Genomic DNA, 26,722 nt, shown 5'->3' with positions numbered 1-26,722 from the left:
AGTAAAATCTTAAAAAAAAAATCCTGGATATAATATTTATAGATGTTCAATAAATATTTCTTGAATGATTAACAGTATAAATATTTAGGGAGTGAAAGAGAAAAAGTGGTAAATTTGTACAGGTACCTATAACAAGGAAAGATACTGAATTAGTGATTAAAAAAATTCCATAAAAGAATAAATCCCAAAAAGAAAGTCCATGACTATATGGCTTCATTGATGAATTATACCAAACATTTAAGAAAGTATTATATATATTAAAACCATGTCTTCACAAACTCTTCCAAAAAACAGAAAGAGGGTGAAGATTTCCTAACTTGAAATCTAGTGGTCAATATCACCTATATACCAAAAACCAAACAAAGACATTATAAGAAAACTAGAGACTAGTATAATTTATGAATAGAGACATAAAAATCCTCATAAGATCCTAGCAAACCACCTGACCAGGTGGTGGTGCAGTGGATAGAGCATCGAACTGAGATGCGAAGGACCCAGGTTTGAGACCCTGAGGTTGCCAGCTTGAGCGCAGGCTCATCTGGTTTGAGCAAAGCTCAACAGCTTGGACCCAAGGTCGCTGGCTCGAGCAAGGGGTCACTCAGTCTGCTGAAGGCCCATGGTCAAGGCACATATGAGAAAGCAATCAATGAACAACTAAGGTGTTGCAATGAAAAACTGATGATTGATGCTTCTCATCTCTCTCTGTTCCTGTCTCTCTGTCCCTATCTATCCCTCTCTCTGACTCTCTCTCTCTGTCTCTGTAAAAAAAAAAAAAAAATCTTAGCAAATGGAGTCCAGCAACATATGAAAAGGATCACAGACCAGCAATTTTCAATCCTTTTGATCTTGCAGCACACAGAAACTAATTACTAAAATTCTGTAGCACATAAAACATAAATATTTTGCTGATCTGAAAAAAACAGGTATAATTTTAAATAATAATTATATAAATCTGTGCTAAGGAATCCACGAAAACCTTTCAGGACTAATATACCAGCTTAGCAAAGTTACAGGATACAAAAATCAATATAAAAATCAACTGTATTTCTACACATTAGCAAAGAATATAAAAGTTAAATTAAGAAAATTCCATTTACAACATCATCAGAAATAATAAAGTTTTTAGGAATAAAGTTAACAAAAACAGTGTAAGACATATACTGAAAAGTATCAAAGATAATTAAAGATCTAAAAAACAGGAAAGATATGTTATGGATCAAAGACATAATATGTTAAGATGGAAATACTATCAAATTTAATGCAATCCCTATAAAATCACAGCTGGCTTTCTTGCAGAAATTGATAGGATGATCCTGAAATTCATATAGAAATAAAAGGGATCTAGAGTGGCCAAAAAAAAAAAAAAAAATCTTAAAAAGAACAAAGTTGGAGAACTCACATTTCCTGATTTCAAAACTTACTTCAAAATCACAGTAATCAAGATCGAAGGGTACTGGCATAAAAACAGAAATGTAGTTTAATGAAATAGAATTCAGAGTCCAGAAATAAATGCTTCTATTTCAACCAATTTAGACAAGGGCATCAAGACAATTCAACAGGGAATAAATAGTCTTTTCACCAAGTGGTGCTGGGACAACTGTCTATCTACATACAAAAGAATAAAGCTAACCCTACATCATACTGTACATCAAAATTTACTCAAATTTATCAAAGATCTAAATATAAGAGCTAAAATTATAATACTCTTAGAAGGAAACATAAATCTTTTCAACCTTGGTTTAAGTGGTGATTTCTTAGATATGACGTCTAAAAACAAGCAACAAAAGAAAAATTAAATTTGAATTCATAATATAAAAAACTGCTTCAAAGGACAATTTCAAGAAAGTGAAAAGACAACCCATAGAATGGGAGAAAATATGTGCAAATTATATATATGAAGAGATTTGTATTTAATAAATAACTCTTACAATAACAAGATAATAAATAACCCATGAAAACTGGGTAAAGGATTAAATAGATATTTTTCTAAAAGCTTATAAATGACCAATAGGCACATGGAAAAGATGCTCAAGCCCTGGCTGGTTGGCTCAGTGGTAAAGTGTCAGCCCGGCGTGTAGATCTTCCAGGTTCAATTCCCAGTCAGGGCACACTGGAGAAGTGCCCATCTGTTTCTCCATCCCTCCCCCTCTCACTTCTCTCTCTCTCTTCTCCTCCCCTCCTACAGCCATGGAGCAATTAGAGCAAGTTGGTCTTGGGTGCTAAGGATCACTCCATGGCCTCCACCTCAGGTGCTAAAAAATGGCTCTAGTTGCAACAGAGCAATGCCCCAGATGGGCAGAACATCGCCCCCTAGTGGGCTTTGTGGGTAGATGTTGGTCAGGGCGCATGCCAGAATCTGTCTCTGCCTCCCCTCCTCTTAGTTAAAGAAAAAAAAAAAAAAAAGAGAGAGAAAAGATGCTCACTCAACACTACTTATTAGGTAAACGCAAACCAAAACCAGGAGACCCCACTTCACGTCCACTCAACTAGTGGTGAGGAGATGGAAAAATTCAAACCCTCATACATTACTAGTGGGAATCTAAAACTTGCACACAAATGTTCATAGCAACATGATTTATAACAGCCCCAAAGTGGAAACTGAAATGTCCATCAACTGATGAATGAATAAGCAAACTGTACTATGGTCATATAACCAAGTATTACTCAGCCATGAAGGAAATGAAAGCACTGATATGTGCTACAACCAGTATGCACCTTGTACATATTATGCAAAGCAAGAGAAGCCAGTCACAAAAGACCACATTATGATTCCAATTATATAAAATGTCAAAAAATATATAAATTCAGAGAGTAGATTAGTGATTGCAGGGGCCAGGAGAATGGGAGAATAAAGTAGACAGTGACGGCCCTGGCCGGTTGGCTCAGTGGTAGAGCGTCGGCCTGGCGTAAAGGGGACCCGGGTTCGATTCCCGGCCAGGGCACATAGGAGAAGCGCCCATTTGCTTCTCCACCCCCACCCCCTCCTTCCTCTCTGTCTCTCTCTTCCCCTCCCGCAGCCAAGGCTCCATTGGAGCAAAGATGGCCCGGGCACTGGGGATGGCTCCTTGGCCTCTGCCCCAGGCGCTAGAGTGGCTCTGGTCTGGGCAGAGCGACGCCCCTGGTGGGCGTGCCGGATGGATCCCGGTCGGGCGCATGCGGGAGTCTGTCTGACTGTCTCTCCCTGTTTCCAGCTTCAGAAAAATACAAAAAAAAAAAAAAAAAGAAAGAAAAAAAAAAAAGTAGACAGTGACTATGAGTGAGTTTTGGTTTAGGGTGTAGAAATGTTCTGGAATTAGGTACTGGTGATGGCATTAAAATTCTGTGAATACAGTATACTAAAACTCATTAAACTGCACATTCTAAACAGGTGAATTTTAATTATATCTCAATAAAGCAAGTCAACAACCCATTCTTAGAAACCAGCATAAATTCAGTTTTCAGTTACATCTTCTCATCCCTCTGTAGCTATACCATCCCCCAGAATCTAAGGGCAGCATTTACCTAACTCTTCCTGGGGTGGTGAGGCCTCCCTCCTAGAGCCTCTCCAGCCCTACTGTTAACCAGCTAATGTGAGAAGTCAAACTATGGTTTATTTACAAGATGACAGAAATATGCTTTGTGACAAACCTTCACTTTCCAGCTGTGACCCAGATCTTTTGGTGATGAAGTGTGGTCAGTGTCAGAAGCAGTCAACTGCACTAGCCACCCCAACCCTGACCATCCTTGCCCAATGACTGCCAAGTTTCCTGTGACCACAGCCTCCAGTTGCGCCTCCTTCACCACACTTGCCATTACAGAGTTTTCTTTCCCAAACACCAAAGTTGACCATGGCACTTCTCTACTTAAAAAACTGTCCTTGAGAGTCTGATCCCAAAGACAGAATTTTCTTTGCAAGTCTTTCATGACTTGGCGCTGGCTGTGCCCCTTTCTCTTACATTCTAAGGTCAGAGCTGACAAACTGCCTGCAGTGTCCCCAGTACATCTGGCTACTTCCTGCTGTCTGTGTCTGTGCTCATGTGACCTTCCAGGGACAGTTTCCCTCTCCTCTCCTCTTTAATTGTTCCATCTCTGAGGAGTGTTTCTTACACCACTCCCCAAAATTGACCTCTCCTTCCTCAGGACTTCAGATGTATGCTGTGAACACAAAACACTTGGTGTGTGTCTCTGAGTTCCCTACAGGCTTGCTCATTGAGGGGAGAGATTTTCTCTCATTTGTATATAAAGGGCAACAAGCAAAAGTCTGGCTGAAAGAGGAATGGAGGGAGAACAGAAGAAAAGAGGGGAGGATAGAAAGAAGGAGGGGAGGACGGAAGGAAGGAGGGGAGGATGGAAGAAAGACAGGGAGGATGGAAGAAGAGAAGAAAGAAAGGAGCTAGGGAGGGGAGGGGAAAGGGAGGGAAAGAGGGAGACAGGGAGAGAGGGAGGGAAAAAGGAGGAAAAGGAGGGAGGATGGGAGGGAGTGGGAAGGGAGGAGGGGAGAAAGAGAAGAAGGAAGGAAGAGAGGTAAAATACTAGAAACATAAACCTATTCTTCCCCCTTCCAATGTGGACTTTAGAAGAACTTTTATGGGGTACCATTTTCTACCCATTTCTCCAAATTAGAAAAAGCAAAAATAACCATGAACATGAAAGGAATGGAGGATTCCAGAAATACTTTTATTTTATTACCTCAGTACTGGCAAGTGTGACAAGGTCAAGGTCAATCACCAGCAGCAGCTCTTTAATATCAGAAGAGGTGGAAGAGGGTTAATCATGCACTTCCCACCATCTACAGGATGTCAAGTCCAAACTCCTCAGCACGCTGGTCAGGGTGCTCAGTCTTACTGACCACTGTTTTCATCACCCCTCGCACACACATCGCTAACTTCCTGTTCTGTCACTGTGCTCCATAATTTTATGTATAAATCTCTGCCTCTGTAAAGATGTGCCATTCAAAGCCCAGCTCATGCAGCCCCTCTCCACTGAAACCATCCTAATCCAAATTGGGAACCATCACCTCTTCCTCTGTTCCCCTTTGTTCTCTTCACACTTTTTGCTCTATTATAGAATTTTTAGCCATTTATAATGTGTATATGTATTTTTTTGTAACAATTCTCTCAGAACCTGGCATGGGGTGAGATGCGTAGCAAGTGTGCAGAATGGCTGCCGGACTGAAGAGCAGAGAGAGCAGAGCTGGTCATCATTCCACAATGGACAGTCAAGGCAGAGAGAAGATAATGACAACGATTGATGTTCTCTGCACGGGAGTCAGAGGCTGCTGCATTCCAAATGACACCCTGAGCGCCCACATCCCTTGCCATAGGTCATGTCATTCTCCCAAGTCTAAAAGTGTTTTCTGTTTTCATTTTTTCCTCCAAGAAAGAAAAATTCTCCAAACTGAATTGCAATCATCTGGGTCAATGTTTTAAAAGCTTGGTATCTTAGGTCCTGGTCAGGTAGCTCCATGGGTTAGAATGTCATCCTGAAACATCAACGTTGTGGGTTTGATCCCCGGTCAGGGTACATACAAGAATCAATCGATGAATGCATGAATAAGAGGAACAACAGCCTGAGCAGGTGGTGGTGCAGTGGATAGAACGCTGGACTGGGATGCAGAGCACCCAGGTTCAAAACCCCGAGGTCGCTAGCTTGAGTGCAGGGTTGCTGGCTTGAGTGTGGGATCATGGACAGACCCCATTGTCACTGGCTTGAGCCCAAGGTTCTGGCTTGAGCAACAGGTCCCTCACTCTGCTGTAGCACCTCCCCCCTCCCCTGTCAAGGCACATGTGAGAAAGCAATCAATGAACAACTAAGGTGCCACAATGAAGAATTGATGCTTTTCATCTTCCTCCCTTTCTGTCTGTCCTTATCTGTCCCTCTGACTCTCTGTCTCTGTCAAAAAAAAAAAAAAAAAAAAAAAAAAAAAAAAAAGAGGAACAACAAATGAATGCTTCTCTATCTCTGTAAAATCAATTTAAACATTTTAAAAATTAAATCAATTAAAAGAAAAGCTTGGTATCTTAGCTTTTTTATTTAAAACTTTTAATCCTGTACATTCCTCTCATGCTTGCCCTTTGGAAGGCCTGACCATAACATCTCACATACTGTGTTTCTGAGGCACAACAGCTCCCTAAAAAAACCCAAAAAAACAGAATGTTGTTAATTTGTCTTGCAATAGACTGAAAACGTTCTTTGGGACAAACATACCCTACTGAAGCACTCAAACCTTACTTCCTTCTTTTTCTGAGCCTCCACACTCTAACTCTTTACTTTCTACCCTCTTAAGAATGTCTTTGGACTTACAGATAAGGTCCTATGTCACATTCTAAAAAGCAAATGATGAACATGGGATTTAGTGACTCTACTTCAAAGAAGCCAAGAGTGTTTAAAGTACCTTAGAAGGAAAATAATTATGAGGATCTTAAACTTACAAGGCTGATATAATAAATAGAAAGAAAATTAAAAAAAAATTATTTCTAAAGATCAACATTTTAAAGATTATTGCTTATTGAAAAACTCAAAATAACTATATCAAAGAGAGCGACTGAGAAACACTATCACTGAAGACACCAAGCATTTGTTTTAAGAACTGCCCTCTGTTGTGCCTCAGAGAATATGAGGGCACCAGGACTAAATACACTTAGCAAGGACATGAGTATAATCAGCTCTTTATTACAACAGGACAGGAATGTTATGGGCTTCTGCTTAGTCTCCCTACCTTCAGTTAACCTGTAGGTGCTAGAACAATCTTTTAAGGCTCTCATATGGGGTATTATCAGGATCACAGATGATAGTTTTTCAGTGGCTACACACATGCCACTCATGTTACAGCCTTGCTTCGGCACTGCCTCATTCTCCTCTGCCCCTTTCACTGTGCACTAAATGACCCCAAATCAATTACTTAGTTGTTCCTCAATTCAGCATTCACTTTTCCCTATCAAGCTCTATGGTTTGCACATACTCCAAAACAACTACTCTTCTTTCAATCTCCACTTAAAACTTCAATTACTCCTTGTAGACCCCAGCAGGCTTCAACCACCCAAGGTTTGCATCCTAGGAGTTAGCCCCGTGTCTGTCTCTCTGTGGGGAAGCTGAGTTAGGCTTGCTGGCTGGTATACCAGCTGCAAGCCCTCTGCCTGATTAGTGCGTGAGCGCATGGCAGTGCCACAGGTGTATGGACTATGTAAGGCTATGGGTGCTTGCGCTCAAGGGGTTGGTGGATGCCCAGATTACCTGCCCAGCACTCTGAGGGGTCACTTTGCTGACTATTTGACTGAAAGGTGGTTTTCCCTGCCTCTGTGCTCATCTGCCATTGTGAGACTTTATTAAATGGTAATGGCCCAACCAGAGGCAGATTTAAGAGTGCGGCCTTGGCCCCAACTTCTGAAGGGCCCCACAAAACCCCAACTTTACACTTTTTTCTAATGTAAGGGGCCCAATATTTTCTTCTGTGCCAGAGGCCGGAACAAATCTTAATCAGCCTCTGGGCCCAATGCTTTCTGGCTCTGCAGTTTCTCAACTGTCTGCCCGAATCCAATGTGAACCTGCCTGGCCTTGGCCACCGGCATTATCTCTGGCATAGTGGACAGTGTTCAAAGCTGCGGGACATAGGGGGTGGATGGCATCACGCTCTCCAGAACAGAGATGGACTGTAAGATTATGAGGGCTGCTGCTTGTGCTGCCCCCTGCCCCAACTAACAAGAGAAACTGGCCTGTGCAAGTTACTCGAACACAGATGTGGGTAGATTTGATTGCGGCAGGGGCAAATAGAGAGAAATTAGATGGCAAATCTAAAGTCTTATTAGAGCTTTGGCGGCAGCTTGAGTCAGAATAGAGGTTCCAGATGCTGAAAAAACGGGTAAAGCAGGTAGCCTGGCATCTGCCAGGAAAATGGCTGGTGTTCAGGTTACAGGATCCCCAAGACCCATTGTCCCAGTTTGAATAGGAGAAGGGCAAGGGACCCATTCTGACAGGGATGGGCGGGGGCCAGTGGCCCCATGGGAAACTGACAATCCACTGGTCCTCTTCTGATGTGCAGCAGGTGTTGGCATTAGAAGGTAATAGGTGCTTTTTTTTATAGCAGCAGCTGCTAACAGAACATTAATGCAACACAGGCCTTGAATGTATTTGACCCCGCCAGGCCCTGTGAACTTGTTGAGGGGTTTGGATGAGGCTTATCGCAACGAACAGCATACTATGGAAAGATGCCGAGGTCCGTTAACAAAGAGCTGTATTTCTAGTTGCCTGTGATGAATCTTTACCATGGAGATTTGCACAGATAGCTGGGCTGTCTATCATGGACTGACTCTTTTTTTTTTTCCCCCCACAGGTCAGGCAATAATTTTATTTTTTTAATGGGGCTACATCAATAAATCAGGATACATATATTCAAAGATAACAAGTCCAGGTTATCTTGTCATTCAATTATGTTGCATACCCATCACCCAAAGTCAGATTGTCCTCTGTCACCTTCTATCTAGTTTTCTTTGTGCCCCTCCCCCTCCCCCTTTCCCTCTCCCCCCTCCCCCCGTAACCACCACACTCTTATCAATGTCTCTTAGTTTCACTTTTATGTCCCACCTATGTATGGAATAATGCAGTTCCTGATTTTTTCTGATTTACTTATTTCACTTCGTGTCATGTTATCAAGATCCCACTATTTTGCTGTAAATGATCCAATGTCATCATTTCTTATGGCTGAGTAGTATTCCATAGTGTATATGTGCCACATCTTCTTTATCCAGTCATCTATTGACAGGCTTTTTGGTTGTTGTGGACTGACTCTTGAACTACGACCTGAGAGGGGCACTGCGTCCCTTGATGGATGGACATGTTGCTCATGGACAGTACTATGAGAGACTCTGATGGGGGGGGGGCCCGCGGCACCTGTGGAGGCCCTCCTGCACTAGTTCTCAGCCAGTTGCAGAGATGCACCAAGGATACTTTACGGTTTCCATGCACACAGCCCTGGACTATTCAGGCCCTCCTATCTACCACAGGGTAGGAAGTTAGAGGTGGGCCTTCAGGTGACACCTGGGCAAAGTGCTCAGGGAGACATTGTGAAGGGTACCTTTGTACTTATTCTGTAACTTTTGCTGTTGCTGTAGTCTCTGTTTCCTTTCATGTAGATTGTGAAGCAAGCAACCCTAAAGCGGCTGAATGTGAGGCAGTGATGTTAGGCTTGCTTGCTGGTTTACCAGCTACAAGCACTTTGCCAGATTAGTACATGAGCACGTGGCACTGCCATGTATGTATGGCCTATATAAGGCTATGGGTGCTTCCCCGCTTCCCCTGGGCAGTGATTCTCCCAGATCACTCTCCTGCCACCGTGAGGTGTGGTTTCCTTGCTCCCTGGCCCTTACTGCGAATAGAAGATTTTCCTTTGTTTATTAGCTGTTTCCCTTTTGTTTATTTGCTTGCCTGTCTTTGCAGGCCTCCAATAAACGGGTATGACCTGACACTTTCCAGCTTCACAGTTTCTCTAATGTCTGCCCAAATCTAATGTAAACCTGCCTGGCCTTGGCCACCAGCATTACAAAGCAAAAATAAATGGAATATATCTATTTAAATTGCAATTTTGATCTTCAGCCTTATTTTTTCCCATGGCTTGTGACAAATAATGCAGCTGATAATGGGAAGAAGACAAAAGAAGAGGTGGTCACCTTGAAACTGAGAGACAATAGGGAAGTTTACAAATATAGATGCCTCCCACCACCACTGCCTACCAGCCTGTCCAGTGACCAGCCACTCCTGTGACTCCACCTGGATAGCACAGCGTCACCTCCTGGCAGCTCAGAAGGAAAGGTTCAAAACTACAACCATTATTCCTGTGTTGTGTCCTCTTTGACAGTCAAATGTAAGTACCAACCAGCAAACCACAGGGGATATCAACTTCATGCCAAACAATAAAACAAAACTAAGCTCTAAGAAAACCCACTTTGGGCTTAACCTCAAACAAAGATATGCAGACTACTATAAAGATGGTCAGCTGTGCAGCAGCTGACAGAGTCCACTTTGTAAGACCTCACAAGTGAAATCCTTTCAAAGAACAGACATTATTTATTTGCTGGTAAATTTTCTGTGTAATCTGAATACTGTACTCTGCCAACTAATCCCAGTGTATTAAAAACTATTTTTAGATGTGAATGCAGCTAATTTTAGAAATGACAACTACGATTTCTTTTTAAATAGAAATAATTACATTTTTAGGAATTACAACAAATGCTAAAACAAATATTCAAAGCTATCAATCTCAGGTTGTTCTTTTTTTAAAATGTAATGCTGGTGGTTGAGGCCAGGCAGATTTCCATTGAATTCGGGCAGACAGTAGAGGAACTGCGGAGTTGTAAAGGGTTGGGCTATACCTGTTTATTGGAGGCTCACAAAGACATGTGAGCAAATAAACAACAAAAGAGAAAGAGCTAATAAAAAAACTCCCCTGCTATTCGCAGTAAGGGCTAGGGAGCAAGGAAGAGCTCCTCACGGTGGCGGGAGAGCTATCTGGGAGAATAGCCACCCAGGGGAAGCACCCACAGCCTTATATAGACTGTGCACACATGCCTCTGCCACGTGCTCATGCACTGATCATGCAAAATGCTTGCAGCTGGTACACCCACAAGCAAGCCTAACACAGCTGCCTCACATTAAAACACCCAGATAATATAAAAATATATAATTGTTTAATCTATGGTTCAAATCATTAACTATGTTGTATAGGGTAACGTCTGGCCCACCAGAGTTCCTCAGTGATTATTTGAGAAAATGAACAAATAATCATGTATTCTCCACAATGATTTTTTTTAAAGCTGCTATTTATGATAATATTATTCCAGGATCAAGGCCAGCAATGCGATGACATTAAGTATGCCCACCCCTTAAAATTGAACACTGACCACCAGCACACTGCCAAGGAACATGCTGGGGAGACGAGGCTTTCAGGCGTGTCCTTGCAGTGTCTGACGTGAGCTGCCTTAAGGGGATGCTCCAGATAAACAAGAAGAGAACTATGGGTGTGCAAAGAGAAAACTGAGGCACAGCATATATAATTCCATCAATATAAACCTCTTGATTAAGCCTCATATTAGAAAAAAAAAAAATCCAGCTAATTAATGGAAAACAAACAGACCTGAGATTTTCCAATGTGATCTTTGCTGAGGAGAGCTCGATTTCCCTAACGTGGGAACCTTACAAAGTCAAAGGCAAAAAAATTATTTTTGTCATAGAAATGAGTCAAAGGCTCATTCATTTGAACATGTTCTTCATATCTACCGTGTGTTTTAAATAAGGTGCTAGGTTAGCAGGCACACAATGGAGGGGCAAGCCGAAACTCTGCCAAGGAAAGCAGCCCAGATAGAATTGTCTGAGATGCAGTGACCAGAGCACTCCTAGTGTGTGAAGAACGATGACATCAGCTGATTCCCAGCAGAATCATCATAAGTCCTGATTTCAGCAGGCTGGTAAGGCAGTCAGGTGTGCCACATAAATAATTAGCAATAATTCTAGATATTTGGAGTTAAACATAAGAAATATGGGGAAAATGTTGAAGGTCGGATCTAAAACAATGTCCTATCATTTCTTTGGGAAATCATTTTCAGTGGCTGACACCCTATAAATTCAGTTTGGGTCAGTGGTAGGATTCAGCCAGTTCGCACGGGTTCAGCAGAATCAATACCTAGGTTTTTGTTGAGGTTGGCAAATGGGTTGTTAAAACGGCACTTGTAATCAGGGTTCTAAGGTGGGCACCTGGGCAGCCACCCTGTAATGCTGGTGGCAGAGGCCAGGCAGGTTCACACTGGATTTGGGCAGATGGTAGAAAAACTGCGGAGCCAGAAAGTGTTGGGACATTCGTTTAATAGAGTCTCACAATGGCAGACAAGCACACAGGCAGGAGAAACTGCCTCTCAGGCAAACAAATAGCAAGATGGCCCCTCACAGTGGCGGGCGGGCAATCTGCACATCCACAATCCCCAATCTTTCTTGAGCTCAATCGCCCATAGTCTTATATAGACTATGCACACGTGCCTCTGCCACGTACTAACACTAATCAAGCAAAGTGCTTGCAGCTGGTACACCAACGAGCAAGCCTAACACAGATGCCCCACATTCTCAACTGTGGGAATCACAAATTTACATTCCTTACTCTTTTTTAATGTTCATCTGTGCAACAGCATATTCTAAGAGCCCATAGTAATGTGCAATCGGTCCACAGGTGAAAAAAATTAGATGGAGTTATGCTTGTAATATTTATTTATTTATTTCATAAAACTCATTATACCTTTGATGAAATATTACATTTTAATTCCCTCACTGTAATGCCAGTGGCCAAGGCAAGGCAGGTCCACAATGATTTTGGGCAGACGGTAGAGAAACTACAGAGCTGGAAAATGTTGGGCCATTCTGTTTAATAAAGTCTCACAACGGCAAGACAAGTACACAGGCAGGGGAAATCGCTTCTCAGGCAAACAAACAGCAAGAATGGCCCCTCACATTGGGGGGCAGGCAACCTGCCATCCACAATCCCCCATCTCTCTAGAGCACATGCACCCATAGCCTTATATAGGCCACACACACGTGCCTCTGCCAAGTGCTTACCACTAATTAAGCAAAGTGCTTGCAGCTGGTACAGCAGTGAGCAAGCCTGACACAGCTGCCCCACACTCATGTTTGTTACTTCAGTAAACAAACATATTATAAAGAGAAAAAGTGTCAAACAACCAGGAGGTGACAACTTGTATTGTTTTTTGTCAGGTATTATTTAGTATTTTTTTCATTAATATTTTAAAACTCGGCCCTGGCCGGTTTGACTCAGTGGTAGAGCATCGGCCTGGCGTGCAGGAGTCCCGGGTTTGATTCCCGGCCAGGGCACACAGGAGAAGTGCCCATCTGCTTCTCCACCCCTCCCCCTCTCCTTCTTCTCTGTCTCTCTCTTCCCCTCCCGCAGCCAAGGCTCCACTGGAGCAAAGTTGGCTCGGGCGCTGAGAATGGCTCTATGGCCTCTGCCTCAGGTGCTAGAATGGCTCTGGTTGCAACAGAGCGATGCCCCAGATGGGCAGAGCGTCGCCCCCTGGTGGGCATGCCGGGTGGATCCCGGTCAGGCGTATGCGGGAGTCTGTCTGACTGCCTCCCCATTTGCAACCAGAAAAATACAGAGAAGGAAAAAAAAAAACAAAGAAAAAACAAACAAAAAAACCCTCTTTCTTATAATTGTGGGGCAGTGGTATTAGGCTTGCTCGTGGGGTTACAGGCTGCAAGCACTTTGCTTGATTAATGTGAGCACGTGGCAGAGGCACGTGTGCATGTTCTATATAAGGCTATGGGTGCATGTGCTCTAGAGAGATGGGGGATTGTGGATGCGTGGATTGCCTGCCCACTACTGTGAGGGGCCATTTTTGCTGTTTGTTTGCCTGGGAGGCAGTTTCCCTGCCTGTGTGCTTGTCCTCCGTTGTGAGACTTTATTGAATGAAATGGCCCAACGCTTTTCTGGCTCTGCAGTTTCTCTACCGTCTGCTCCAATCCAATGTGGACCTGCCTGGCCTTGGGCACTGGAATTATAATAATCTAGTTTTGTGTACCTATTTTATTGTTCTTATATAAGTATTAAATGCATGAAATAATAAACTACCTTTCAGTATATCATTTTTTTATACTTAAAATGGTCATTAGGGCAAAGACATGTTGTTATTTGAATCCCACCATTGGTTTGGGGTGTTACAGATCCTGTGTGTTCTGTCATCTCATACCACTGTTATAGTGAAACCCTCATTCTCTAAGGCCACCTCTTGGAACTTGTCAGCTGCATAAAGGTAGCATGACCTTTGTGCCCAGAGACACAAGACACATCCCCGAAAGCTACTGATTCCCTTAAAGCAGCTCAACCCAACAGGATGCTCTGTGACAATAAAAATGTTCTCTATCTGCATCTCCGATATAGCAGCTACCAACCACACAAAGCTACTGAAATGCTGCTAATGAGTCTAAGAAACTGAATTTTTACTTATATTTTAATAAGTGTAAATGTCAGTAACCAGATGTGGCTCATGGTTACTAACCATATTGGATAGTACAGCTCTGGAATCTAATAATCCAGCTATAAATAAAACACAGTTTGCTTTATACTGTATATGTTAAGAACAACAACAACAAAAGCATCTGAATTAACCCCAGAGAGTGGTCTCTAAGCAAAATGAAAAAATGTATTTGAGTTGGTCAGTAGCTTTTATTTATTTATTTTATAGAGACAGAGCGAGAGTCAGAGAGAGAGTGATAGACAGGGACAGATAGACAGGAACAGAGAGAGATGAGAAGCATCAATCATCAGTTTTTCATTGCGACACCTTAGTTGTTCATTGATTGCTTTCTCATATGTGCCTTGACCGTGGGTCTCCAGCAGACCAAATGACCCCTTGCTCGAGCCAGCGACCTTGGGTCCAAGCTGGTGAGCTTTGCTCAATCAAGCTGGCAACCTCGGGGTCTTGAACCTGGGTCCTCCGCATCCCAGTCCGATGCTCTATCCACTGTGCCACCGCCTGGTCAGGCTGGTCAGTAGTTTTTTGGAGGAATTGCCGAATCACAGCAGCTTTTGTTAAGCTGAGTTGGATACAGGATTCCCCTTTTGCTTAGCTGAGATCTCTCCTTTCATCCCTTTCTGTAGTCCTGCAAGAGGTTCCAACAACCAGATCACCTACAGCCAAACACAACACTAGTCCAGCCCTACGTGGCAGCCTGCAGAGCAGATGTTCTAAACCAGTGGTCCGCAATCCCCGGGCCGTGGACTGGTACTGGTCTGTGAGCCATTTGGTATTGGTCCGCAGAGAAAGAATAAATAACTCACATTATTTCCGTTTTATTTATATTTAAGTCTGAACCATGTTTTATTTTAAAAAAATGACCAGATTCCCTCTGTTACATCCATCTAAGACTCACTCTTGACGCTCGTCTCAGTCACATGATACATTTATCTGTCCCACCCTAAAGGTCGTCCGTGAAAATATTTTCTGACATTAAACCGGTCCGTGACTCAAAAAAGGTTGGGGACTACTGTTCTAAACCACAGCCCTGGGCATACCCAGCCAAGATGGCAGACTAAGGAAACACTGTGCTCACTGCCTCCCATGACCACATCAACATTACACCTGAATTACAGAACAACCATTCTCGAGAATCACCTGAAGACAAGCTGAACAGAATTATAACTAAGGCTATAAGAAAGAAGCGTTATCAAGACTGGTGGGAGGTCCCACACCCACGTGTGGTGGTTAAGAATCGAGAGGGGCATCTCAGCTGTGGAGGTCCCAGCTCAACACCGGGGTCCCCAGCCTGGAGCACCAGAGCCAGAAACAGGAGTCTCTGAAACATCTGGCTGTGAAAATCAGTGGCGACTCAGTTAAGGTAAGAAGTGGGGCTGTTGTAGACCTATCATCATCTTAAAGAGCCTGAGACTCACAAACATTTGTCCTCAGCTCCAGTGAAGGGACAGCCTACAAAAGTGCAGGGAGGAGCTGAGTTACTTGGCTTCAGGGCAAGGGTTGAAGAGGCAGCTCTCTACAGGACTGAGGGCTGAAAGGTGCCATTAGGCCTCTGTTGAGGCCTCCTCCCACCCAGCCGGCATGTGCAGGTGGGCGCAATCTAAACTCTACATTAAATGGCTAACACTAAGCCCCACCCTGAGGCACCTTTCCACTCAACAAAGCACGGGCCCAAAGCTCTTTCAGCAGCTGTTTCTCCCAATGGGCTGGCCTTGGCCCATGCTGCAGACTTCCCTAAAATCTCTCACAGATCCACAAATGCCAAATAAGCAGTGGATGACTTTGGTGTGCCCTGTACCTCTTGCTGAGTGGCCTACACCCAGCTCTAGGGGCAGCTGGTGTTGGCCTCTTCAAGGTGTCTCCAAGTCCATCACAGGTGACTACCAACCACAGATCACTTTGTAGCTCCTACCAGGTGGCCCTAGGCTGGGCACAGGAAGCATCTGACCTGGGTCTGCACTACACCCCACCCAAAAGGCTTCAGAATGAACATACTTGGTGGTTTTAGACCACACCAGAACACTACCCAATTAGCTCCACAAACGCCATACCCAAAGTGTGAACTAAGCAGGCATCAAACCTCACACTAATAAACCCTGCAATGTGGGGTCAGCTCCTGTACAACTTACCTGCTGCAGTCACAACCAGTCCTCCCAGCCAGAGAGCCTGAGGGTCAGTCCCAACCACTGACATGCTCAGAGCAATCAAGGCTCAACTACAACAAGACAGTGCACACCAACCACACAGGGGACACTCTTGGAGCAACCAGCTCAGATGTCCAGGAAGACTACACCACTGGTCCCCATCGGAAACCTACTACATAAGGCCACTGTACCTACACTAGGAGACAGCAGATCAACCTAATACACAGAAAGACAGAGAGGCAGCTAAAGTGAGGAGACAAAGAAACATTCCCAAGTAAAAGAACAGGAGAAATCTCCAGAAAAAGAACTAAATTACCTGGAGAAAAGTAATCTATTATATATAGACTTCAAAACACTGCTTGTAAGGATGCTCAAGGAACACAGGGAAAAAATAGATGAACTAAGCGAGAACTTACAAAAAGAGACAGAAATCATAAAAAAGAACCAGTCAAATAAATAATACAATAATTGAAATGAAGAAACAACAGTAGATTAGATGAAGCAGAGGATCAAATCAGTAATTTGGAAGACAGGTAGTGGAAAACATCTGATCAGAGCAGCAAAAAAAAAAAAAAAAAAGAAAAGAAATTAAAAATGGAGAATAGTTTAAGGGACTGCTGGAACAACATTTAAGGGGATGCTGGAACAACATCAACAGAGAGATGAGAGAACAAGGAATGGAAAACCCATTTGAAGAAATAATTAGGCCCTGGCTGGGTGACTCAGTGGTAGAGTATTGGCCCAGTGTGTGGAAGTCCTGGCTTTGATTCCTGGTCAGGGAACACAGGTGAAGTGACCATCTGCTTCTCCACCCTCCTCCTTCTCTCTCCTCTCTCTCTTCTCCTCCCACAGCTATAGCTCAAACAGTTTAAGCAAACTGGCCCCAGGTGCTGAGGATGGCTTGGTGGCCTTGCCTCAGGTGCTAAGATAGCTCGGTTGCTGAGCAACGGAGCAGCGGCCCCAGATGGGCAAAGCATTGCTTGATAGGGGGCTTGCCAGGTGGATCCCAGTTGGGGTCCATGCAGGAGTCTGTCTCTGCCTCCCTGCCTCTCAACTAAAAAAAAAAAAAAAAGAAAGAAATAATGAATGAATGAATGAAAACTTCCCTAACCCAGTGAAGAAATTAGACATACAAGTGCAGGAACTGCAGAGTCCCAAACAAGACGAACCCAAAAAGGCCCACACCAAGACACATCATAATCAAAATGCTAAAGGTTAAATGCAAAGAGAGATTTTTTTTTTTAAACAGAGAGAGAGAGAGAGAGAGAGAGAGAAAGACAGGAAGAGAGAGAGACAGGAAGAGAGAGAGATGAGAAGCAACAATTCTTTGTTGCAGCACCTTAGTTGTTCATCATTTGCTTTCTCATATGTGCCTTGACCAGAGGGCTACAGCAGAGTGAGTGACCCCTTGCTCAAACCAGCAAACTTTGGGCTCAAACCAGCAACCATGGAGTCATGTCTATGATCCCACACTCTAACCAGCAACCCAGCGCTCAAGCTTGTGAGCCCGGGCTCAAGTCAGATGAATCTGTGCTCAAGGCAGTGACCTTAGGGTTTCAAACCTGAGTCCTCTGTATCCCAGTCTGATGCTCTACCCACTGCACCACCGCCTGATCAGGCCAAAGAGAGACTCTTAAAAGCAACAAGAGAATAGCATCTCATCACCTACAAGGGAGCTCCCGTAAGGCTGTTAGCTCATTTCTTAACAGAAATTTTCAGGCCAGAGGAGTCTGGCACAAAATATTCATTAACATAGGTACTAAACTTATGTCTAATTGTTTTCAGTATATAGGTCTTTCACAATTCATTAAGTTTATTCCTATTTTATTCTTTTTGTTGCAACTGCGAAGGGAATTGCTTTTTTAAAAGAATTTCTTTTTCTGAAATTGTATTGTTAGTATATAATAAGAACACAGTAGATTTTGGTACATTCATTTTATATCCTGCAACTTTGTTGTATTTGTTTATTGTTTCTAATGTTGGTTTTGTTTTTGTTTTTTGTTTTGTGGAGCCCTTAGGAATTTCTATTAAAGAATCCTGTTGTTTGAAAAAAAGTAACAATTCTACCTCTTCATTTGCAATTTGGATGAGTTTTAATTCTTTCTCTTGCCTGATTGCTCTTTCTATAACTTCCAGCACTATGTTGAATAATAGTGGTGAGGAAAAGGTTTCAGGTTTTTCTTTTTTGTTTGTTGGTTTGTTTTTACCACTGAGTATGATATTAGCTGAGGGTCTGTCATACATAGCCTTTATTATGTTGAGGTACTTTTCTTCTATTCTCATTGAGTGTTTTAACCATGAATGGATGTTGTATCTTGTCAAATGCTTTTTTCTGCATCTATTGATACATGATTTTATCCTTTATTTTATTAATATAATGTATCACATTTAGCAATTTGTGAACGTTGAACCATCCTTATACCCCTGGAATGAACCTCACTTGATGTATTATCTTTTTAATGTACTGTTGTATTTGATATAATAGAATTTTAGGATTTTTGCATCCATATTTTTCAGTAATATCAGTCTGTAATATTCTTTTTGTTGTTGTTGCCAGGTTTTGGTATAAGTGTAATGAGAGCCTAATAAAATGAGTTAGCAAGTATTGTCTCTTCTTCAATTTTTTGGAAGAGTTTAAAAAGAATAGGCATTAAATCTTCTGTTGGAAGAATTCACTAGTGAAGCCATCCGGTACTGGACTTTTTCGTTTTGGAAGGTATTTGATGATAGTTACGATTTCTTACCTTGGATTCATCTGTTTAGATTTTCCAGTTCTTAGTGATGAAGTCTAGGAAGAGTATATATTTCTAAGAACTTGTCCATTTCATTTAGGTTATTGAATTTTGTGGTGTATGTTCTACCATGATATTTTTGTATAGTCCTTTGTATTTCTGTGGTAACTTCTCTTTCATTTCTGATTTTTTTATTTGAGACCTTTTACTTTATTCCTTAGTGAGTCTAGCCAGGTTTTTCAATTTTATTAATATTTCTCAAAGAACCAGCTCTTTGTTGCACTGATTTAATCTATTGTCTTTTCATTCTCTAGAGCAGTGGTTCTCAACCTGTGGGTCGTGACCCCGGCGGGGGTCGAACGACCAAAACACAGGGGTTGCCTAAAGTCATCGGACTAGAGTCTACATCACTTCATTCTTCTCCAATTTTTATTTGATTAATTAAAAAAATTTTAATTGATTCTAGTGAGAGAGGGAGGGAGGGAGGGGAAGAGGGATGGAGAGGGAGAAAGAGAGAGAGACAGGAACATCAATCTGCTCCTGTATGTGCCCTAACTGGGGATTGAACCAGTAACCACTGCACTTCAGGACAATGCTCCAACAAACTGATGGCTATTTGATTAATTTTAACTTCCTTCCTTCCACTGTCTATGGGTTTTATTTTCCCTTATCTTTCTAGTTTTTTAAGGTATAATGCAAGGTTGTTTATTTGGGATTTTCTTTGTTTTGAAATAGGCCTATAATGATATAAACTTCTACCTTATTATCCCTTTTGCTGTATCCCAGAAGTTTTGATGTCATATTGTCACTTGCATTTGTCTCTATGTATTTTTTTATTTCTCCTTTCATTTCTTCTTTGATGTTTTTTATTAGTAATGTTTTCCATTCTGTACAGATCAGTGGATTTTCCTGCTTTCTTTTTGCAGTTGATTTCCATTTCAAAGCACTGTGGTCAAATAATATGCTTGTATGACTTCAATCTTCCGAAATTTGTTGAGGCCAGCCATGTGTCCCAACATATGATCTATCCTTGAGAATATTCCATGTGCACTAAAGAAAAATGTATAATTTGGTGTTCTGGGATGAAAGATTCTGTAAATGTCAATTATGCCTATTTGGTCTAATGTGTCATTTTGCTGCAGATTTTCTATTTGGATGGTCTATCCATAGCCCTCATTGGGTATTTAGGTCCAGTATTATAACTGTGCTTTTGTCCGTTTTGTAGTTACTTTAAATGCATGGTGAGGCAAAAAAAGGTTCACAGTTGTTCGTCTGAGAAATAATACAATAACTAATAATAATACAAAAATGAACTCTGTGTTTCACATTTTCACAACTGAAAACATATTTTTGCCCCACCCTATATTTGGAGCTCTCTGCTTGGGTGAAAATATGTTAAGTGTTATGTTCTTGATGTATTATCTATCTCCTTTATCACTAGAAAACGTCCGTATTGACCCTGGCCAGTGGCTTAGTGGATAGAGAATCAGTCTGGTGTATGGACGTATCAGGTTTGATTCCTAGTCAAGGCACACAAAAGAAGAAACCATCTACTTCTCCACCCATCCCCTCTTCTCTCCCTTTTCCCCTTCCACAGCCAATGGCTGGATTGGTTTGACTATAGCCCTTGGCACTGAGGATGGCTCAGCTGGTCTGAGCATCATCTCCAAAAGTTGCTAGGTGGTTCCTGGTCGGGGCATATGTGGAGTCTGCTTCACAATCTACTCTGTTCTCACCTTACAAAAAAAGGAGGGGGGGATTATTCATCTTAAGTCTTTGTTACCTTTTTATTTTGAAATTTATTTTGTCAAATATAAGTATGGTTATATCCACTTTTCTCTGAATGCCATTTGCTTGAAGTTATCATTTTCCACCCTTTCACTTTTAGTCTGTATTTGTCCTTGCAGCTTAGAGGTGTCTCCTGTAAGCAACACATGGTTTTGTTTTTCAATGAGGTCTGCAACTCTGTGTTTTTTTATTGATGAGTTCAGTCCATTTACATTTAAAGGATTATTAATGTATGGAGATTTCCTATAGCCATTTTATCTTTTGTTTTCTGGTAGCTCCGTGTCTCCATTGTTTCTTTTTTCTTGAGTTTGTGTTATTTTAGCTTGCTGATATTCTGTAATTTTTGCCTTATTTCCTCTTTTTATTTTTATGTATCTCAGTTCTAAATTTTGTATGTGTGTAGTTACTGTTATGCAAAGGGAAGTTTCAGTCCTTTTTCTTCTGACTACCTTTTATCTCCATTCCCCTGTGCAAATGAAACATAAACCTCCTACCTTTATATATTTTTGTTGACACAAATTATTCCTTTTTATGCACTAAATTCATTTCTAAATTGCAGTAGATATTGTCTTCTTCTCTAATATTTTTACCTTCTTCAACCTTTATGTTATATTTAAGTGTACAACACCCTATTCTAAATTAAGAGTTGCAATTCTTGTCTGTTAGTCATCTTACTGATAGTTTTGTATATTTTTATCTTTTTGTTTCGATAGAATAACCCCCTTCAGTATTTCTTATAATGCAGGTCTTGTGGCGGTAAATTCCTTCAACTTCTGTATGTCTGAAAAATTACTTATATCTCCTTCACATCTAAAGAATAACTTTGCTGGATAAATAATTCTTTGGTGGTAATTTCTTCCTTTTAATAGTTTGAATATTTGATTCTGCTATCTCCTAACTGTTACAACTTCTGCTGAAAAAAATGCAATAATTATATCATTAGGATTCCCTTTACAGGCTATTTTCTTCTTTTCCCTGGCTATCTGGAGAATTATTATCATTAATATTTGACAGTATTTATATAATGTTCTCTGGAGAAGATCTTTTGGATTAAAATAGTTATGTATTCTCATTGCTTTTTGGATTCGAGGATCCAGCTCTTTCCATAGGTTTGGGAAGTTCTTGTCAACTACTTATTTGAATAGGCACTCTGTTCCCCTCTCCCTCTTTTTCCCTCTGGTATACCAATTCTTCTTATAATGCTCTTTCTGATGGAGTCAGTTTTTTAAGAGTTTGTTGGGGTTTTTTTTCAACTTTCAAATCTCTTCTTCCATCTGTGTCATTTCTAGATTTCTACCTTTGATATCACTAATTCTTTACTCCATCTAATATGCTCTATTTTTCTTTTTAGATTTTATTTATTCATTATAGAGAGGGGAGAGAGAGAGAGACAGAAGGGGGGGAGGAGCAGGTAGCATCAACTCCCATATGTGCCTTGACCAGGCAAGTCCAGGGTTTTGAACTGGCAACCTCAGCGTTTCCAGGTTGGTGCTTTATCCACTGCGCCACCACAGGTCAGGCTATGCTCTATTTCTTAAGCTCACTAGTTCATTCTTCATCTCTTTACTGAGTTCTTCAACTCCAGAATTCCTATTTGTCTCATTTTTTTAAGTTAAAATACCTTTGGTATAGTATACTTTTTGTCAATTGATTTTATTTTGGAGTTCATTAAATTGCCTATCTAAGACTTCTTATGTTTTGCTGAGTTTTCTCAGAACTAAACCTTGCATTCTCTGTCATTTAAATTACATAGTATTCCAATGTCTTTAAGTTTATTTTCTGGGGATTATTCACCTTCTTTCTGACCTGCCTTGTTACCTTTGTTATTCATGGTATTTGATGAATTATTTCTCTGCCTAGGCATTCATGGAAATAAAACGTGCTTTTAGCACTTTTCTATTCAGCAGGTTAGTAAGAAGTTAGTAAGAAAAGGTCTTTCTTTTGATTTTCAGTAGGTGAAAATAAAGCACAAGTTTCTATTTTCTCTTATACTACTCCAGGGCTTCTAAAATATCTGTAGGGTGGTGGAAAATTCCCTATAATTCTTGGGGAGGTGGGTGCCTCCTTTGTGACCAAGTTGCCTCGATAAAAAGACATTTCTTAATAATAAGGGGATCAATCCAACAAGAGAAGATAACCCTTGTAAACAATTATGCACCAAATGTAAGTGTATACATACATAAAGGGAGAAATAAACAGTAATACAGTTATACTAGGCAGCATTAACACCCAATTAATATGAATGGATAAATTATCCAAACAGAAAATCAACAAGAAAATAGCAGCCTTAAATGCCACAGTAAAGCAGATGGATATAATTCATATTTTAGAAAATTTCACCCCAAAACAGCAGAATATATAATCTTTTCAAGTGCACATAAAACATTTCCTAGCACAGACCACATGTTAGGATATAACAGGTCTCAATAAACTTTAAGAGACTGAAATCAGATTAAGTCTGATCTCCAATCACAATGGTATATAACTAGAAGTTAATTATAAGAAAATTTAGAAATATACAAACACATGGAGGTTAAGTAACCGGCTACTAAACAATGAGGGAGCTAAGCATGAGATTAAGGAAGAAATCAAAAGATAACTTGAGACAAATGAAAATGAAAACACACTAATACAAAAAAAAAATCTATGAAAGACAGTCAAAGCAGTTTTAAGAGGTAAATTTATAGCAATACAGGCCTACTTTAAGAAATAAGAGAAATTTCAAATTAATAATCTATCCTTACACCTTGAGAAACTAGCAAAGAAGATTAAGCAAAGCACAGAATGAGTGAATAGAAAAAAATAAAAAATCACAGCAGAAATAAACAAAAGTGTCTAAAAAAGTACAGAAAAGATGAATAAAACCAGAAGCTGGTTCTTTGAAAAGATAAACAAGATTTAAAAACCTTTAACTGGACTCATCAAGAAAAAAAGAAAAATCACCATATTAAATAAAATAAAAAATGAAAGAGAAGTGACAACTGACACCACAAAACACAAAGAATTATTTTTAAAAAGTACTACAAACAATGTGCCAACAATTTGGACAATCTGGAAAAAGGTATAAATTCCTAAAAAAAAATACAATCTCTCATGATTGAATCAAGAAAGACAGAAAATTTAAACAGATTGACTTCAATCAAAATTGAAGCTGTAATAAAAAACCTCTCAACAAACAAAAGTCCTGGGTTCACAGGTGAATTTTACCAAAATTTCAAATAAGAATTAGTACCTATTTTTATGAAAGCATTCCAAAAAATTGAACTGCAGGAAGGCTCCTGACCTCATTTTACAAGGGCACTATTAATTACCTTGATTCCAAAATCAGACAAAAACATATTAGCAAACCAGATGCAGCAATACATTAAAAAAAATCACACACCATGATCAAGAGAGATTTACTCTTCGGACATAAGGTTAGTTCGCTACCTACAAATCAATTAACGTGATTCACCATATAAAGTACATGAAGGATAAAAATCATATGATCATACCCATAGACGCAGAAAAAGGCATCTGATAGAACCCAACACCAATTATGACAAGAAAAAAAAAACCTCTCAGCACCATGGGAATAGAGGAAACATATTCAACATAATAAAGGCCATATATGAGAAACCCACAGCTAACATCCAACTTACCAGGGAAAATCTAAAAGCATTTCCTTAGGATCAGGAAAAAGATAGGGATGTCTACTTCCACTTTTATTCAACACAGTACTGGAAGTCCTAGCCACAGCAACCAGATAAGAAATATACATAAAAGGCATCCAAATTGGCCCTGGCTGGTTGGCTCTGTGGTAGAGTGTTGACCCGGTGTGTGGATGTCCCAGATTTGATTCCTGGTCAGGGCACACAGGAGAAGCGACCACCTGCTTTTCCACCCCTCTTTCTTCTCTCTCTCTCTCTCCTCTATGTCCCGCGGCCATGGCTCAACTGGCTTGAACACGTTGACCCCAGGTGCTGAGGATAGTTCTGTGGCCTCCACCTCAGTAAAAATAGCTCAGTTGCTGAGCAATGGAGCAATGCTCCAGATGGGCAAAGCATCGCCCCAGAGGGGGCTTGCTGGGTGGATGTCGATTGGGGTACATGCAGGAATCTGTCTCTCTGCCTCCCTTGCTCTCACTTAGGTAAAAATAAAAATACCCATCCAAACTGGAAAGAAAAAAGTAAACTTGTCAGTATTTGCAGATGACATGATGCTACATATAGGGTCCTAAAGACTGAACCATAAAACTATTAGAACTGATAAATATACAAAATTAATATTCAGAAATAGGTTGAATTTTTATATGCTAATAAACTATCAGAAAGAGAAACTAAGAAAACAATCTCATTTACAATTATGTCAAAAAAATAAAATACCTAGGAATAAATTTAACCAAGGAGGTAAAAGACCTATAGTGAGAAAATTATAAGATACTTAAGAAAGTACAAATAAATAGAAGTATTTACCATGCGGATGAGTAGGAAGAATTAACATTGTTCAATTGTCCATACTACCCAAAGCAACATGCAGATTCAATGCTATTCCTATCAAAATACCAATAGTGTGTTTCACAGACCTAGAATAAACACTCCCCTGTAGCTTGAAATTCTTGACATTCTCTAACTCTCCAGTTCTCATTTTTGCCACGCCAAACGGCATGTGCTACTCACCTGCACAAGCTGTCTGGCACCCCCTTCTTGTTCTTCTCTGGTTGGAATACTCTACCTTCCTTTTTAGATAGCTCAGTTCAGAAATTATCTCCAGGAAGGATTCTTTTGACACCTTCAACTACGTATATAGGAAACCTTCCATGCATATTTCTGTCACTACTTTTTTTTTAAATTATTTTTGTTTATTTATTCATTTTAGAGGAGAGAGAGAGAGAGAGAGAGAGAGAGAGAGAAGGCGGGAGGAGCAGGAAGCTTCAACTCCCATATGTGCCTTGACCGGGCAAGCCCAGGGTTTTGAACCGGCAACCTCAGCATTCCAGGTTGATGCTTTATCCACTGCGCCACCACAGGTCAGGCTCTGTCACTACTTTTATCATATTACACTAACTTCATTTCCAAGTTTACCTCTTGCCCTCCAGGACAGTCCCTCAAGGCAGGAACTGTCAGACCCTTAGAACATGGCACAGGACTTGAGGCAGTAGGTATTTAGGGCATGCCAAGTAAACACCAAGACTTTTTATGATGTGAGTCAAAATTTATAACTTGATTGTCCAACTTCTGCTCCCTGGAGCAGTATAAACCATCTTTCCAGGGAAATATGGTGTTTGGCTACTGGACGAAGAGACAAAGTTTAAATACCACTTTTATGACATTGGCACTTACCTAAGTTGCTGTATGTTGCACTACAGGGATTCAGGTCTATAGGATCTAAAACGTTTTCTTTTTCCTCTGCCCTTTCCAGTTCAGGTGGGGGCAGTACTGGTGCGCAGCCTCCACCATCTTGCTTCACAGTTCTTGGGTCCCAAAGAGAAAAATCCTCTGTTACTTCATGGGTCACCTGGCTGGAACAAATCAGACCACTGTCACGCTGGTGTTTCAAGATCTTGCTAAAATTTAGATTTATGGATGGCATATACTTGCCATAGATGTAAATAACTGGCCCTATAATCCAAGAGTGGGTCATAAGACACAACAAATGCTGGTATGCATGTAAGACAGCCTTGATGTGGGCTGACATCTCTATCTGAATCACACATACTGAGAATTCAGTCTGGTACAGGAGGTATGGCAGGCTCAGAGGACGCTGGAGGACAGCAGGGAAAGACTGGAACATTATTTTTTAAGTGGGAGGTGGTGATGGTGGTGGTGTAGGGAATGGAATACTTAACTAGTTAAAGACAGATATATTCAAGTATTTAGCATATTTACTATACCATACTGCTATAACACTATAGTAAATATCAACTACTTTACTCTTCAGTATTTATTTAATGTATAGTATTTACTGCACACTAAAATATCTGCTAAGCATTTAGTAAAGGATCAGAAATAAAGTTGAGATTAGACTAAATAACAAAATGTTAAGCCGTTGTTTTAGTAGGTAAACTGACACAGGA

General features: G+C 40.9%; 1 protein-coding gene across 5 annotated transcripts in view; it reads right to left on the bottom strand.

Moving 5' to 3' along the window:
• PEAK1 (pseudopodium enriched atypical kinase 1) overlaps nucleotides 1–26,722 on the bottom strand; it is a 275,077-nt gene that overhangs the window by 25,115 nt on the left and 223,240 nt on the right. For all 5 annotated transcript variants that reach the window (XM_066278295.1, XM_066278294.1, XM_066278293.1 and 2 more), the window contains one exon: nucleotides 25,989–26,167. In XM_066278295.1, the coding sequence (XP_066134392.1) occupies nucleotides 25,989–26,167 (179 nt within the window). The remainder of the gene's footprint in view (nucleotides 1–25,988; nucleotides 26,168–26,722) is intronic.

Source organism: Saccopteryx bilineata, chromosome 4 (assembly GCF_036850765.1).
Source record: "Saccopteryx bilineata isolate mSacBil1 chromosome 4, mSacBil1_pri_phased_curated, whole genome shotgun sequence".
NCBI lineage: Eukaryota > Metazoa > Chordata > Mammalia > Chiroptera > Emballonuridae > Saccopteryx > Saccopteryx bilineata.
The sequence above is the reverse complement of the archived record's forward strand: the minus strand, read 5'-3'. Positions and strand labels throughout refer to the sequence as shown.